The sequence below is a fragment of the Trichoplusia ni genome, chromosome 1, assembly GCF_003590095.1.
Source record: "Trichoplusia ni isolate ovarian cell line Hi5 chromosome 1, tn1, whole genome shotgun sequence".
NCBI classification, from domain to species: Eukaryota; Metazoa; Arthropoda; class Insecta; order Lepidoptera; family Noctuidae; genus Trichoplusia; species Trichoplusia ni.
The window spans coordinates 2503470-2518302 of record NC_039478.1 but is presented as its reverse complement, the minus strand read 5'-3'; the positions used below and the strand labels follow the sequence as shown (position 1 = coordinate 2518302).

At 37.6% G+C, this 14833-nt stretch overlaps 1 protein-coding gene across 3 annotated transcripts in view; it reads right to left on the bottom strand.

Moving 5' to 3' along the window:
- The window catches only part of LOC113508359 (type I inositol 3,4-bisphosphate 4-phosphatase), a 28009-nt gene that overhangs the window by 8599 nt on the left and 4577 nt on the right, over positions 1-14833 (bottom strand). For 2 of the 3 annotated variants that reach the window (XM_026891350.1, XM_026891342.1), the window contains exons 3-17: positions 13883-14080; positions 13154-13305; positions 12752-12913; positions 12125-12480; positions 11407-11597; positions 10515-10671; positions 9859-10049; positions 9296-9411; positions 8716-9138; positions 7715-7877; positions 6445-6629; positions 5597-5808; positions 4834-4930; positions 4066-4252; positions 3711-3833 (exon numbers count right to left, since the gene is read on the bottom strand). In XM_026891350.1, the coding sequence (XP_026747151.1) occupies positions 3711-3833; positions 4066-4252; positions 4834-4930; positions 5597-5808; positions 6445-6629; positions 7715-7877; positions 8716-9138; positions 9296-9411; positions 9859-10049; positions 10515-10671; positions 11407-11597; positions 12125-12480; positions 12752-12913; positions 13154-13305; positions 13883-14080 (2913 nt within the window). The remainder of the gene's footprint in view (positions 1-3710; positions 3834-4065; positions 4253-4833; positions 4931-5596; positions 5809-6444; positions 6630-7714; positions 7878-8715; positions 9139-9295; positions 9412-9858; positions 10050-10514; positions 10672-11406; positions 11598-12124; positions 12481-12751; positions 12914-13153; positions 13306-13882; positions 14081-14833) is intronic. The other variant, XM_026891359.1, reaches the window with a different exon arrangement.

Here is a 14833-nt window from a genome sequence, read left to right as displayed (position 1 = left end):
CCGTCATTGCAACTCCTGTAAGCCAGGATCTACAATGAAACCAACGAAAACCACCGAAACACTTAAGTTCGGTGTGTCCCAGGGGGAACAATTAACTGCCTTAGAACCCGCAACGAAATTAATCAGAAATAGTAAAGAGGAGGAGTAGGAAAAAATGTTCCACTTCCCTCCATAGCAAGCGGGAGACAAAAGAAGAAATAGCTAGTTTTAGCAAAGAAAAGAGATTGACAACTGAGTTAGGCTCAGTTATCAGGCACCACGGATATAAATTTACAGTTTAATGGGTCCTATAATTTAGGAGCTGTTATTTTGATTCCAATAATAGGTATGGCAGAAACGTCTGAAAGCACGGAAATTTGCTCTGGTTGCAACAAGGTCCTCATAGTAGACAACACCGGATGTCGGCTGCAAACTATTTAATAAGATGTTACGTTCGTCTTGCCATAGACCACACTCCCACAGAATATGATGTGCAGTTTGCTCATATTCACTGTTTGCCGTTGAACACTAACATAATGGTGAAACGACAAGTTTAAATGAAAATAATTTGCTTTTAAAGTTACCATGACCTGTAAGGAACTGGGCTACACAATGATCATTCTCTATCCAAGTCCTCTCCAGCCGCTCATGAACGGACGGAAAAAATTGGTAGAGGTGACGGCCCTTAATAGACGTTTCCCATCTAACCTGCCATTCCACCATCAGTTCTTCGGAGACGTCTGTTAGCGGTTTAAATAATCTGTCGATCTTTCTACGGTCACGATAAAACAGGAAGTCGTTTTTCAAAAAATCTCTAGTGGAATAATACATAGCCGCGCGACGTTGTATTTCGAGATCAACCGGTAAAACACCTGCTAAGACGGGCAGGGCTTCAGTACACTATACTTCATTTATTATAACATTAGAAAAAAGAGGCTCGTAGAAGCAGGAGTGCGAAACATTTTATTTCTATGTTAAATTATAAAACAAAACAACAACCCAATAACAACACTAGTAACGATAAGAAAACAATAACTTAACAGTAAAAAATAACAACAAAATCACGAAAACTTGGCAATAACAACGAACAGGATGCAGTATTCACAAGTGAATGACACAGATAGATACTTTTGTGACATATAACTTCAAATGACATAAACCGACAAAATGAGAAAATCCCTTCTGTCACAACTTATGAAAGGATTAGGTAACCGCTTAGATTTGGTAGGATTATACTGACGGGAAAAACGTTCCGGGTATTGTGCATCGCTGCTTCTTTTAAGTTTTTAGCATTGACACTGGAATTTTAATATGGCTGAATTAATATATTTAAATGAAAGTCACTTAATTTCATAAGGTTAAGTATTGAAATAATTACAGTGATTTGTACGAACGGATATATATATAGATGTGTAATAAATTCGGCGTAAATCACAACTTTAATATGTTTGTTGTATTTTTGTTGCAAAGTGTGCCTTAAAAAGAACCCTTTTTAACTTCTGTCTAATGCTATAATAAATGAAGTATAGGTATATTTTCTTTTAGGTACTAGCCCACCACACATGTCATTTTATAATAATACATTCATCTTCAATAGCCTTAGATGGAGTAAAAAAAATATAATACTTTCCTCCACTGCAAGCGAGAGACAAAAAGAAATGGCTATAGCAAGAAAAAGAGATTGACAACTGAGTGAGATCATTTAAAAGGCACCACGTGTGTAATGTAATTTAAACGTCCTAAAGTAGACAAAGAACGCCAGAAAATCGTGTCGGTTTTGCAATGCTTCGGGTATGGAATATTGTGGACCTACCATTATTACACTTCATTTATCTAGATCTATCAGTGGACTCGGTTTTTCTTTGAAGACGATTAAAACAAACCTCTCCAAATCATCAATTACATCGAAATCAGTTCACCTTAATTTATTGATAGCTACGACGCCGGTACAGGTGTAGAATGTCACTAGTATCATGACGCAGCAAATCAATTTGGAAATTGTGATTCAGATCTGATCTAAAACCTATCATTATCAGGTCGGAGGAAAAAAATATTATTGTTGTGAACAGATGATTAATATAGGAAATGCTGCAAGCGGTAAAAACCAAGGTGCAGCAACAACACCTCAGGAACTACTTCATAATGTTTGTACTTAATTTTTTTGTTCTTCATTGATCCAGAAAAAAAACCTTCTTTAAGGATACATAGCTGTCCGACCAACAAAAAAAAAACGAATACAGAGACTGATGAAAGCGTTCATTTAAAATAATATTAAATACGAGGATATAATATTTCAAAGTTAAAACGCGAGTAGATAAACATGTATCAAAATGGTCGACATTTAACATGACGCATACTTTAGCCCTTTACAGATTCTCTCGTCCCCTCACTATGACGTCATTCCACGTAATCGCCCCTTTTGGCTAACGGAGGGGAGACGAAGCCCTAGTTAATATGACCGTGACCTAATTGCGAAAATATCGACCCCTCGATTTAGAGAGCCTTGACCTAAAAATATAATGTTACTTTTCCTGTGTCGAATGTTGGCACAAATGTCAAGGTTTACATACTAAAATAGGAGTTGGATTTATCGATATTATCGTTTATTACATTTAAATTTTATTTGATTAGTTTATATTCTGAACTTCAATCCAGCAGAATATCAATACTATACAGCATGTATTGTTGTTTAAGCCTAACATACAACTATTCCAAAGCCCGTAGGACCAAATTAAATTGAAGAGTCGGACTTATAGACATGATTCTGAGTTGCATTTGAGTTCCGTCTTACTACAGTTTACATCCAGAACCAATATAATTAATCCATCAATAGAACTATAAGAAAGGTTAAGTAAATAACCCACTTAACGGTACTAGTAGAAACTTAGGTCACGTATTAAGTCTACAGATTCGAATATCTGAATGGCATCTGAAAGAGCGCATTATCAAAACTCATTTAATACACCTAAGTGATTGGCTGAGTGTGGATGCGGGTCACTCTATACCGGGATGGTGCCTCTAGGGAGAAGTCCGTTATGATATATATATACACTAGCTGACCCGTGCCCACTTCGTTGGGCATAATGTTAAGAATCCTTTTTTAGTACAGGGTGTTATGTTTTAATTTTTAACTGCCAAAAGGAGGGTTATACTATAGCTATAATTTGTATTTGCATGTTAATACAAAATTAAAAAAAAAAACATTTTCTCATCTGTGAGATTCGCGATAAACGAATTCCATAAGGACCAAGTCGCGGCAAAACAAAACAAAAAAAAAATGCCTACCAGAGAGAATGTTTGACCTTGGGACTTGTTAATAATGTGGGCAAAAAAGATCTTCACTGGAAACTGTAGCCTTTCAAACGGTATGGGTAAATCAGTGGGAATCATGGGTATCCGCGGAATATAAGCCAGTTGTCCCAATGCTGGCCCTGTCAGAATGGTCGCCACGATTATATTGTCCCGTAACTCTTCTTTATTAAAAAAACTACTTTTTGTAACTTAAATATAAAAGTTGTCTAACTTTTATATGATATCGTTGACTTTTTTGTAACCTATGACACTCAGCAATAATGTGACTTGCTATTGGTGAAAGAATTTTTAAAATCGATCCGGTAGGTCCCAAGATTACTCCTTACAATTTAACAAACACACAAACTTTACTTCTTTATAATATTAGTATAGATGATGATGATGATGCCCAGTATTGGGTTATAAAAGATTTCACTTACCATTCATGAGCCTGGTAGCGAGCGAGGCCAAATGCAGTACCTCAACGTTCTTAGGAACTTTCTTATGAACACATATCCTCAGAGTTTCCATTACTTCTTCAAGTGGTTTCGTTCTTGATGATGCTGAAAATAAATGTAAAGAAGTGGTTCTAATAATCTTGTTTGATTTGACTTCACGGGTAGGCGAGTGGTTGAGGTCAACATGCGAAACCCACTGAGCTGTAGGAAGATCCCCGAGTGGGACAAGCATTTGTGTGAGTGTAGGAGTCTAGTCTAGTCTTTCCACTCAACCTAAGGCGGAACGAGTCATTTGATGATTTCAAATCCGAAAAAAAGTAGTAGTACTCAAACATACCTCTGCTAGCCGCCATATGATCAGTTGGGAATATCTTGCTGTACTTATGATAGTACTTGTTCAGTCTATCGAGGTTGTCGCTGTTCGAGTGATACTGCGGCGTTGTTTCGCCCAGGGCTTCGGCCAGGGTCGCCTTCTCGTTCACACCGATGTTGAAGAACACAGCGGTTATCGTGAAACTCAGGTGCTGAAATTTAAGAAGGATATTTTTGCGAGTTGATATAGGAGAAACTAACTAATTAGAGATCAGCATGGAACAGGAAGGAAGTGTCCTGTGTTGAGCACCAGCCTCCTCCGGCTGATGATGACGACGCAACGATGGATGACAGAAGAGAGACAGAATTGTCACAAACAGCAGCAGTTGACAACCATGGCATGTTCACACCCAAGATACATAATTTTAATGCCATGGTTATCCCGTCGAAACCGACAAACTAAGGACTTTTGTTTATTTTTACGCTTTTGGCAGACGATTAAGCGCGATGTAAATGAAACAGTAAACTTGTTAGGTTGGCAACATTAGATCCAGCACTACGTCAGATTCAAGGCGCTTCTTTAACCTTTATTTTGCCAAAAGAATTGCAACGCCATGTTCTTGTAAAACTAAAAAATATTCGTAAAATTTTACAAAAATTGTTTTATAGCAACAAATTTTAAAAAACTCTTCAAATAAAATTGCCTTGCTAGCTTTTCAATACAAAAAGAAGAAAAACAGGTAACTTATGTACATAAATTCTACATGAACCAAATAAAACCTATGCTACTTACTTCTTTGGCTGTAAACTTGGAGTACAGCGAGTCAGATATTGGTATGTTAACTGTCAACGCCCCACGAGTGCCCGTCACTTGTGGTATCGATGTATTACTGGAATATTAAAACATTCTTTAAATACAATAAACGCAAGCAAAACATGTAAGCCAGCCCCGATCATAGATCATATTCATTACTGTTTTATGTATGAAAATAATTAACTTATTTTAAAGAGGCAATACCTCTGGTTGCGTGTCATGTTACTATTGGTTGCATGTCCCATAGTAATCACAAACCTTCCTAACTGAATTGAAGCTTGAAGCTTATAAAAAATATGTATCAAAGCCCTCATAGTAATTTTTTTTCAGTATCCTGTCTTTCATTTTAATGTATAATAATGGATACGTATTTTTCAATTTGTCCAGCAAAAGTAAACTGATCAAATTGCTGTGAATGTAACCTAAGCGTGACGTCACGATTGTGTATAAATTTTACGAAATTGTTACGTCACAAACCCTCTCTCCTAATCTTTAAAGCAGTTATGCTTTGTTAAATTTTATCGTGCAGAAAAGGGTAAGGTGAGGAGTATTGCATAATAATCTAACTGAGGGTTTAAAAAGATTTTTACTTTTTTTGTCTTGTCAGAAACTTTTTGTAAATAAATATGGCCGCTATTTACTTACACCGTTTTTATTTCATATAAAATAAATTTCTTTAAATAAAGCTCGGATTCGTGAGATTAATTCCCTTGCAAGTACCAAAAACAAATCACAAACTCACCTGTGTCCAACTTTAGTCAGATTAAAGACAACTGTCTGAAGATCTTCAACTGCTACTACCATGTCACCCCACATCGCTTTCTCAGTGGAGTAGAGGGACAGCAGACCTTCGAACCCGCACAGCGGACCCAGGCCAGAGCTGAGCAGCTTCGTGACGACATCAGCAGGCATGGAGCATAGCCAACAGAGTAGGCCGGCTGAGACTGTTGCCAACTGCAATAGGGATAAAGAATAAAACACTTAAGTGGGCAAAAGATGAGCTCTTGGCTAAGCTATAACTGCTCAAGTTGATCGATCACAATATTAAGTTATTGTAGACACGGTCGGTCCGTAAATGGGTCATAACGTCTTTGTCATAACGTGTTCCTCCGTGTTTCGGAAGGCTTGTTAAATTGTGGGTCCCGGCTGTTATTCATACATCTTTGACAGTCCTGCTGGGTAGTCAGAAGCTAGAAAGTCTGACAGCCGGTCTAACTAAGGGGAATCGTGTTGCCCAGGTAACAAATAGGCAGTCGCTCCTTGTGAAACACTGGTATTTAGTTGAATCTAAACTAGATTTACAAATTATAAATGCTCATCGATATTTATTTACATATACAGCATTTGTTAAATTTTCAGTTGATTCTAGCTCTAATGGAAACTATTTTCGCTTTCGGTTAGGAGAACAAGGGAAGGAAGTTTTAGCCGGTAAGAGTCCCTTCCGCCTGCCCTAGGGCAGAGAAAGAAAAAAAAGAGATTAAGAGACAGAATTAGTCTTTTCTGCTTACTGATCAGTATAGTTGACGTACATACAAACTTTAACATTTAAGTGTAAGAATAAGATAATACGTGTATATTTTATCTACTAACCGCTTGTGAGAAGCAAGTATCCCTCCTAGTCTGCAAGGCGGCGTGTTCGCGCGCCCACTGCGGCGACTCGCAACGCAGACGCAGCGCCGCGTGTGACAGACGCATCCATCTCGCTGCATCATCACCACTTGTACGCAGACCATCCATCAAACCTTTGACGGTCTCTAGTTCATCTTCGCTTGACGCTGTAAATAAATGAAAAAAGTATTATTCTGTCTTCATCCTACTAATATTGTAAATGTGAAAGTCTGTATGCATGGAGGTATGTTTGTTCCACCTTTAGGCAAAAACCATTGAACGGATTTCGAAAAACCCCGGGTAACTGCTTAGTAGATACGTATTTGGATATTCATAGGTGTATTCAATTTATTCAAGGACTTTAGTTAAATTTAAGCTACGCAAGCGAAAGTTGACTGATTTATCATGGCCCGTAGACAAGTTACTTTTCTTTGAGCGTTAATGCTGATTATGACTTTTTACTAATGCTTCGAATTAATATAAAAGTCACGCTGTAAAATGACTGTAAAATACAATTAGTCAATTGACCAGTCTAACGAAATGGTAACATTGCAAATCTGTTAAAGCAGAATGTGGCAATGGATATGAATTAATTAAAAACAGCTCACCGTTGTTTGAAAGTCAAAAGGTAAGTTTTTACCAATATTAAAGCTATAGGTGGAACATATAATTTGAGAAAAACTTGTCCATTTTATTTCTCATTTTGCAAGAACCGCAATCATCTGTGACTCAAACCTATTGCTACAACATAATATTCAACAAGTCATACTATATCATACAGCCTTTGTCGGTGCCAGCTCCTTTACTACTCTCAACTTTATATCTAAACAGTTTGACACTTTAGACAGTGTTAATTCATAAGAGAAGGATCAGGATTTAATAACACAATTTATAACACATTTAACATGTAACAACAACATTAATACATTCAATAACACAACTGAGCCAATATTTACGGGACGAAATGACAGCTATTTCACGTTAAATGAGAAAAGAATCTACAAATTTGGTTTGACTTGTCCGAAGTTCTGAGGTAGCAAAAAACAAAAAGAACAATGCAGGCAAACTGAGAACCTCTTTCTTTTTGATGTCTGTTGAAAATGTCACTTATGTATAGATGTCAATACAATATCATAATGGGTTTAGTATGTAAGGATATTCGTAACTTTAGAATAAAAGCCTAATAAACCATTTATCATAGTTCCTTACGTTAATATGAGTGTCAGATATGAATAAGTATTTGTTTGCTCACCATTATTCGCGACGATTTTATTCAGCTCTTCGACTAAAGTAGTAAGAGCCTCCTCTACAACGATACCGATGTTTCTCAAGTATTGTAAGTTGTTCTCTCTGGTTGCTTGGTCCAACTGTCCGACGGCAGGCAGGGTGCCGGAGTCCCGCTTCGATTCCAACGCCTACAATCAAATATATTAATGATACATCATGGGAGAGCTACTTTGTAAATGATGTTTCATATAAAGATACATTTTTTGAAATGGAAGCATCAATTCAAACAAAAATGAAAATGTTATACTATCGCGTCGCAAGCATTTCGTTAGTTGCTATGCTAGCATAGCTTTTAATTTTTAATGTTATATTATTCAATGGCTATTCGCAAAGCAACAAGGTAACAAAGGTACAGTATTCGCGTATTAAACAATATTAAACGCTTAACATCATCTAATCAAACACCAAGAGTAAACAAATTTATTTGACAGCAATAGAATATTATGGTAGAAAATCAACATCTCAATATTTTTTTAGCAGATGATAATGTCTTTGGGAAAAGCAAGAAAAAAAAAATTGTTATTTAAAAAAATGACTTTTTTATACAAGTTGTATTGCATATGCCAATATGAACATTATACGCGATAATAAACAAAAAGGAATGAGTATTTTTCTGAACGAATTTCGATAATGTTTCGCTGTCTCTCATTGCAATATATTACTGATTAAATAAAACGCCGACTTTAGATTACACTTATAATATTCAGAGTATAAAATGCTGTAGAAACACTCTTGTTTCTACAGATAGGAAGGATACAGTGTAACCAAGTATTCGTCGCGGCAAAGCAGTATTGAAATCGTATAAAATAAAAAATCGCAAATTCGAATCAAAATATTTGCTTCAATTCGCAATGGTTTCAAAATGAGCCATCACAAACAAAAACCATTAATGACGCTCTATCTCCTCCAAACCAACAACATTTGGACAAAAAAAACAAGTTCAAAACACAAACGTAAAAAACCCACCTTTCTCTTATCATTCCTCAATCCATCCACAAGACACCTATACGAGACTTGCTCCAGCGACGCTGAACTCTTGAAGTCATGCCTCAAGCTCCCATGCCTTTTAGTACAATCGAACGACAGACTCTGCCCCTCCATCTTCGGCTTTGAAAGTCTGACCGAACGGAACGAATGATTCAAGCCGCCGCGATCTCGTTCATCGATCCCATTCTTGAAGTAATCGTTGTGGAATTGTAGTTCCGTTTCTAGGACTAGTTTCTTCGGGTAGTTGCATATGTTTGGGACGCTTGAGGATAGTGTGGGCGTCTCTCCGGTAGGTGAGGTCTCTTTGGAGCTAGAACTTGATGAGGCGTCGAAGGTATCGCAGTCTGAGTTGGTGTCGAACATGCTCAGTTGTTCCGTTAAGCGCATTATGATTGACATCGTCTGTGAAAGTTGTGAATGGAGTTGTCATTACTTACTGTCACATTAACACTTATTTAGAGCCTTTTAATTTTCAAGATATTAGGGAACAAAATCAACTTTACAAAATTCTATACAGTATTAATTGCAACATATGTAGGTTAAATTATATCATGCCTACCTGTTGGTCATTCTCTTCGCTACAGTTATTCTTTGGCCAGCCAATGAAAGACAGCGACTCTTCGACTACAGCGGGCTCCCATTGGGCCAGTATACTCTTCACTTTACTCTTTATGCCTGAAATACAAATATAGTATCATCAAAGCCAAAAAATTATGTAAAGGATGGATAACAACTGGGCATGGAGCTTACCCAATAGGACGTTTAGCACTGTGTGCTGATGTCGATCTTACACCAAACTAATCATAACGGCTAATAGAATTTAGTTTAGTTTGTATCAACCGTGGTAATCAGCCATTAAGTCCATTATCAAGATCGAAATACAAGACAAGATTCAAAGTTTATCAAGTCCTAGGGCCACAGCGCCACATCTTACAGTCGCGTGTGTGGAAGATAGATGCCACTCTCCAAATATAAGAATTTTACTTTAAGACGAGGTGGTAGACCCTCTGATGTTTTCAGATCGAATGGAGTTTCGCGGCTTATTCTGAGTGACCCCGAAAGTTTTTTACCACACACCACGATATGCTAGAAATAATAATAATGAGTAAATTCTATACATACCTTCAACAACGCTATTGACTCCACCAAACTGCTTGGCTTGCAATAACATGACAATTTTCTCCATATCATTCGATACCTCCTCGCGCAGACGCCTCACCGCTACCAAGTTATCGTACTCGGTCTGAATCTTATTCGTTATCGAACTCAGCTCCGCCTTAGTGCTGTTTATATCCTTCACTTGTTGTACCAACCTGAAAGTGAGAGGTTATGTAGTAAAGGCAATGTGAGAGAATGACAAGAACGGCGCTTAGCTACATGACGTTCTAAAATCTCTCTTTTCTACATACCACTTGATAGTGATAAAGACAGCACTTAGTGCGACATTTTGGTAAGCGTCGTTACTTGACTTGAACATGGTAAGTATCTTTGATCAATAAGGCTGTTGAGTACCAATTTTATAACCCCCACTTTTTCGGCCCTTTCATTTATTTATTTGGCACGGTCCCCAAACAATCTTTACTTTAATTTGCTGCCATTTTGCATGGAAAAACAGCGTGGTACTTTGGAGTTTGTTGCGCCGTTGTTTCTCCGAAGCACTTAGTGAGCGATGAATCATTTATAGGGGGCGACGCCGGGCAGTACGAAAAGTTCAAATTGCACAGTCGTCTTGTAGTACAGTAGTGTTGAATAAATGATATTTAATTTTATATTCTTACCTTATTAAGCCACCCGTACGTTCGGCCTTATGCGTATGTGCGGCGAAAGCCCCGGCCGTCACTACGTCATGAAAGCCAGTCTTGTTTAAAGTGTCGTTGTGGACCCACATGCGTTGGAGGTGCAGGTTTATAGGCGCGAATTCGAGGCTGGCATCATCTAAAATATGAGATGAAACTTCTTAAATATATGTAGTAAATGCAGGAATATAAAATTTTAAAACTTTAACTCAACTCAAGTAAATATCTTACAAATATTCTAAACGCGAAAGATTGTATGTACGGATGTTTTTCCTCTTTCACGCAAAAACCACGGAACGGATTTAGACGAAGCTTGGTATAGTTCATAGTCAGCATTAACACATAGGGCAGTTATCCCGGTTTTATGTTCCCGTGGGATTGTTTTCGATTTGTAGAGGGCGAGCACGCGGGCAACTGCTGGTTAATAATAAAAATAGCCTTAAAGTTTGGCAACAATCAGCATTGGTTAGAAGGTTGGACTTTCTTTTACTGCAAATTATTTTTTCATTACTTATATATAATACTAGCTGACCCGTCAAACGTTGTCTTGCCTAATAAATTATTTGTATTTGTATGTATTTTAATACCACATTAAAAAAAAATTGTCCAAAATATAAAATATATTTTTTTAGCATGAGCAACCCTTATCTGTTATGAGTATAAAAAATAGATGTTGGTCGATTCTCAGACCTACTGAATACGCATATAAAATTTGGTAAAAATCGGTTAAGCCGTTTCGGAGGAGTACGGTTACTAACATCGTGACACGGGAATTTTATATATTAGAAGATAAAACCTTCCATTTCGCAATTCTGAATGGCACCTTAACCGATACTTAATCCACGGATAAACAAAATGTGTATAATAACATTACCTTTCCTACTACTCGCTTTGAAGTACTGGTTTTCCATATTGACCATGCATCTTCTTGAATGGCAGTAGTGCTTCAGTAATGAAACGTGCGTGCTAACAAGGTCCAACTGTCTGGACTGCCACTGGCCACATATCTCGCCAACAGAGAGCAGTTCTTCAAGAAGTTCTTTCTCACGCTGGATATAGATGTCGCTGTAATCGTATATGTATTTGTTAGAATAAGGATTCAGTATGCTTACGTAAAAAGTTTAAAAGAGTGGTGTATTGATATAATTTTGGAGATCTTCTGAGCGCTGTTTGCCGCGTCTGCCTTCCATAAAGTTAAGATTTCTGTTACCTTATACCCGCGGGCATTCGCGGGTATTTTAGTAGCGACTGATAAATTTCAGTGGTATATTTGAATAGGGTAATGGTTGTTGTCGCGTTTTGTTTTTAAACTGAATTTTAAGACAAAAATATTGTCACTTTTTTATAGGTACCTAAGAAAATGGAGTATAGTTTCAGTCCTGATATAAGATCTTAGTAATTGGGGATATAAGCGTCAAGTATGTTGGGATCGGCCTCTAGTAAAACCGGATGGAGGCAGCCAGGTACCAGTGTTTACAAGGAGCGAATACCTACCAAACCTCAACCAAGTTTTACCTTAGTAACACGATACTTAAAAACACACACTTATTACAAATACTGAAATCGTTAAAACAAATAACAATCATACTCACAGCAGCTGTATCGGCATTGCGTAACACAGTTTTGGTTCAGCCATAATCTCGTGCACAGTGATATCACCTCCCAATCCCGAGTGAAACCTGTACGTCACTTGGTGGCTATTAACGAAGTTCTGCTTCAACAGGCTCCCGTATGACGGAAACTTTAGCTTCAAGCCGAGCCTTGGAGGCAAGGACTGCGAGCGACGGTGACACAGAACCTTCTGCGGTATATCTATACAGTTCCTGTCGTTCGTATGACTGGGACTGGTTCCTATATACGATGGTTCTAGACTCCAACCGTTGATGGTGACGAAACCGACTGTTTTCTGGTCCTGAGTGACGAGGGCGACGCGCATTCTTTGGGCTTCCTGTGAAGGGAAAGTTTAAAAAAAGTAAACAAAGTTTCTGTACAGTGAGTAGAAAATAAGTAAATTAAGTATTGTTTTCAACGGATTTCAAAAGCAGATTTCTCAATTCGGCCAGTATAAAGTATTTTTTTTTCTTTTAACTGAATATAAGGGAAATGAGAGTCATAAAATTAAACAATTAAATTAAATATTTAAACAATATTAGATATGGTGCGCAATATCACTGTGAGTTCCTATTTAATAGCAGGAAGATATATCATATTTAAGTTACCTGTATAGTGCTAAGCAGCATTGATGTATACCCCATGGGAACAGCAGTCTCGGACACGCGCTCCTTCACGTCGTACACCTCGATGCGAACTAACGCAGAGCCAGACAGACCGTCGCTCGCACGGAACAAAATCGTTTTCGAAAAACACGGATTGCTGCAGGTCTGGCAAGGAAACATATTTATAAATGAGGATAAAAGGTACTTCGATAATAAGTTTTAATATTATTACTTATTAGTCAATCCTTATCAGGGTATAAAAACCACTGCTCACTGCTCATTACGGGAATCTAAAATTAATATATTTTCATCAAAAACAATTCCCGCATTAAGGAATTAACTCCTTGTGTTCACACACATTATAGTCACATGCACAAAGACGCCCAAATGCTCTCCTGCCCTTACCTCAACGATTTCCGTAGCCCCATATCTGACGCACAGACCCTTGTCGTATTTAACGTATATCACGATGAGCGGTGATGGCGGCCGGCCGTGAGCGTCGCACAGCAAGTTGTCACACGATAATGCTAACTCGCAGAGCGGCACTTCGTTCATATCTGTAAGACATCATAATTAATGAGTACCTAGCCATTTGTACATAATGTATTTAGCCTCTAAGAAGAGAGAATTGTTGACTGATTGTCCTTTAGTTTTTAATACAAGACAAAATTTTTGACTAAAAAACTCGATGATAAAAACTTTCAGCCTCCTCGTTAGACGTGTCTTAGAAAACTCGCAGATAATACACCTTTAATCCCTTCTAATATTATAAATGCAAAAGTAACTCTGTCTGTCTGTTAAGCTTTCACGTCTAAAACACTGAACCGATTTTAATGAAATTTGGTATAGAGATAGAGTTGACCTTGAGAAAGAACATAGGATAGTTTTCATCTCGGAATTTTGAAGAGTTCTCTTGGAAACGCGATATAACCGACCACGACGCGGGCGAAGCCGCGGGCGAAAAGCTATCTTTAGCTTTATCCGTTTGGGTATTACCATCTTGTGTCTTTTAAAATTTTGTTTAATAGTGGGGACTGGTGACAAAATCATTAATTTTTTAAGAAACACAAGCCATACGCATCTTGTTACTAATTAATCTGTCAGATAAAATATTACAACAAAAACTGTATATACACTTGCCAGTCACAATTCCCCTCTGCAGTCTATAAGTAGATATATCTAGATTTGGCCTGATTTTGTTCAGTCTTTCCCTCAAAACGTTCGCCTGCGCCTGTATGTTGTCGTATGGCGCCAACTCTATCGCCTTCAGCCAAAGCGTTCGTTCTGATTCGTGGAACGTCGCCATTTTGTAACAAACGCCATTTTCCCACACTAGAAAAAGAAAATGAATATTACGATATATTAATAATACAGCTCTTTATCAAAAAAAAACGTCATAGAAAATAACTTCGATCAGACAAGTAATCCCTGCAGAATAGTACCTAGTTTCCGTTATACTTGGATATGTGTGCTAAGACACAGACATACTCACACCATATCCGCAATAAATGTAACTGACTGCAACACGAATGCAAAAATAACGAAAGCAGTATTTAAAAATTAAAATATATGTACTAGGAAAATACAGCATCTCATACTTTCTTAGCATTAAATTTACCACGAAATCACGTTATTTCTGCTGAACACGAACGTGAGTAGTGTTATCAAGAAATTCCTGAAGATATCAGTTATTATTTATTTGAATACTGAGAGATCAATTTTAAATTCTAATACCTTCTCAGAGGTGTCTACTATAAACGGTTTTTACAAATTTGAACAATTTCTAATAAGAGTAATTTCGACCTCGATCACAAATGAAGATTTTTCGACAAAAAGAAGGTATATTAGGCTTAAGGCGGTATTCAAACACGACAATTTACTTATATTGTAACAAAAGATGATGAAGACAAAAAGCCGAATGGACTCGATGTTTGATTGACAGTTCCCGAGCCCAAAAAGACGGCCACGGCAAAGGTGACAATATTGGCCTGCATTAGGTCATACGTAAAGGTGAACGGGCAATTAGGGTTCGCCAGTAAGTGGGGCATAGTTTGGTCAGGTGTACCAAATTCGCAAAGGGTATCG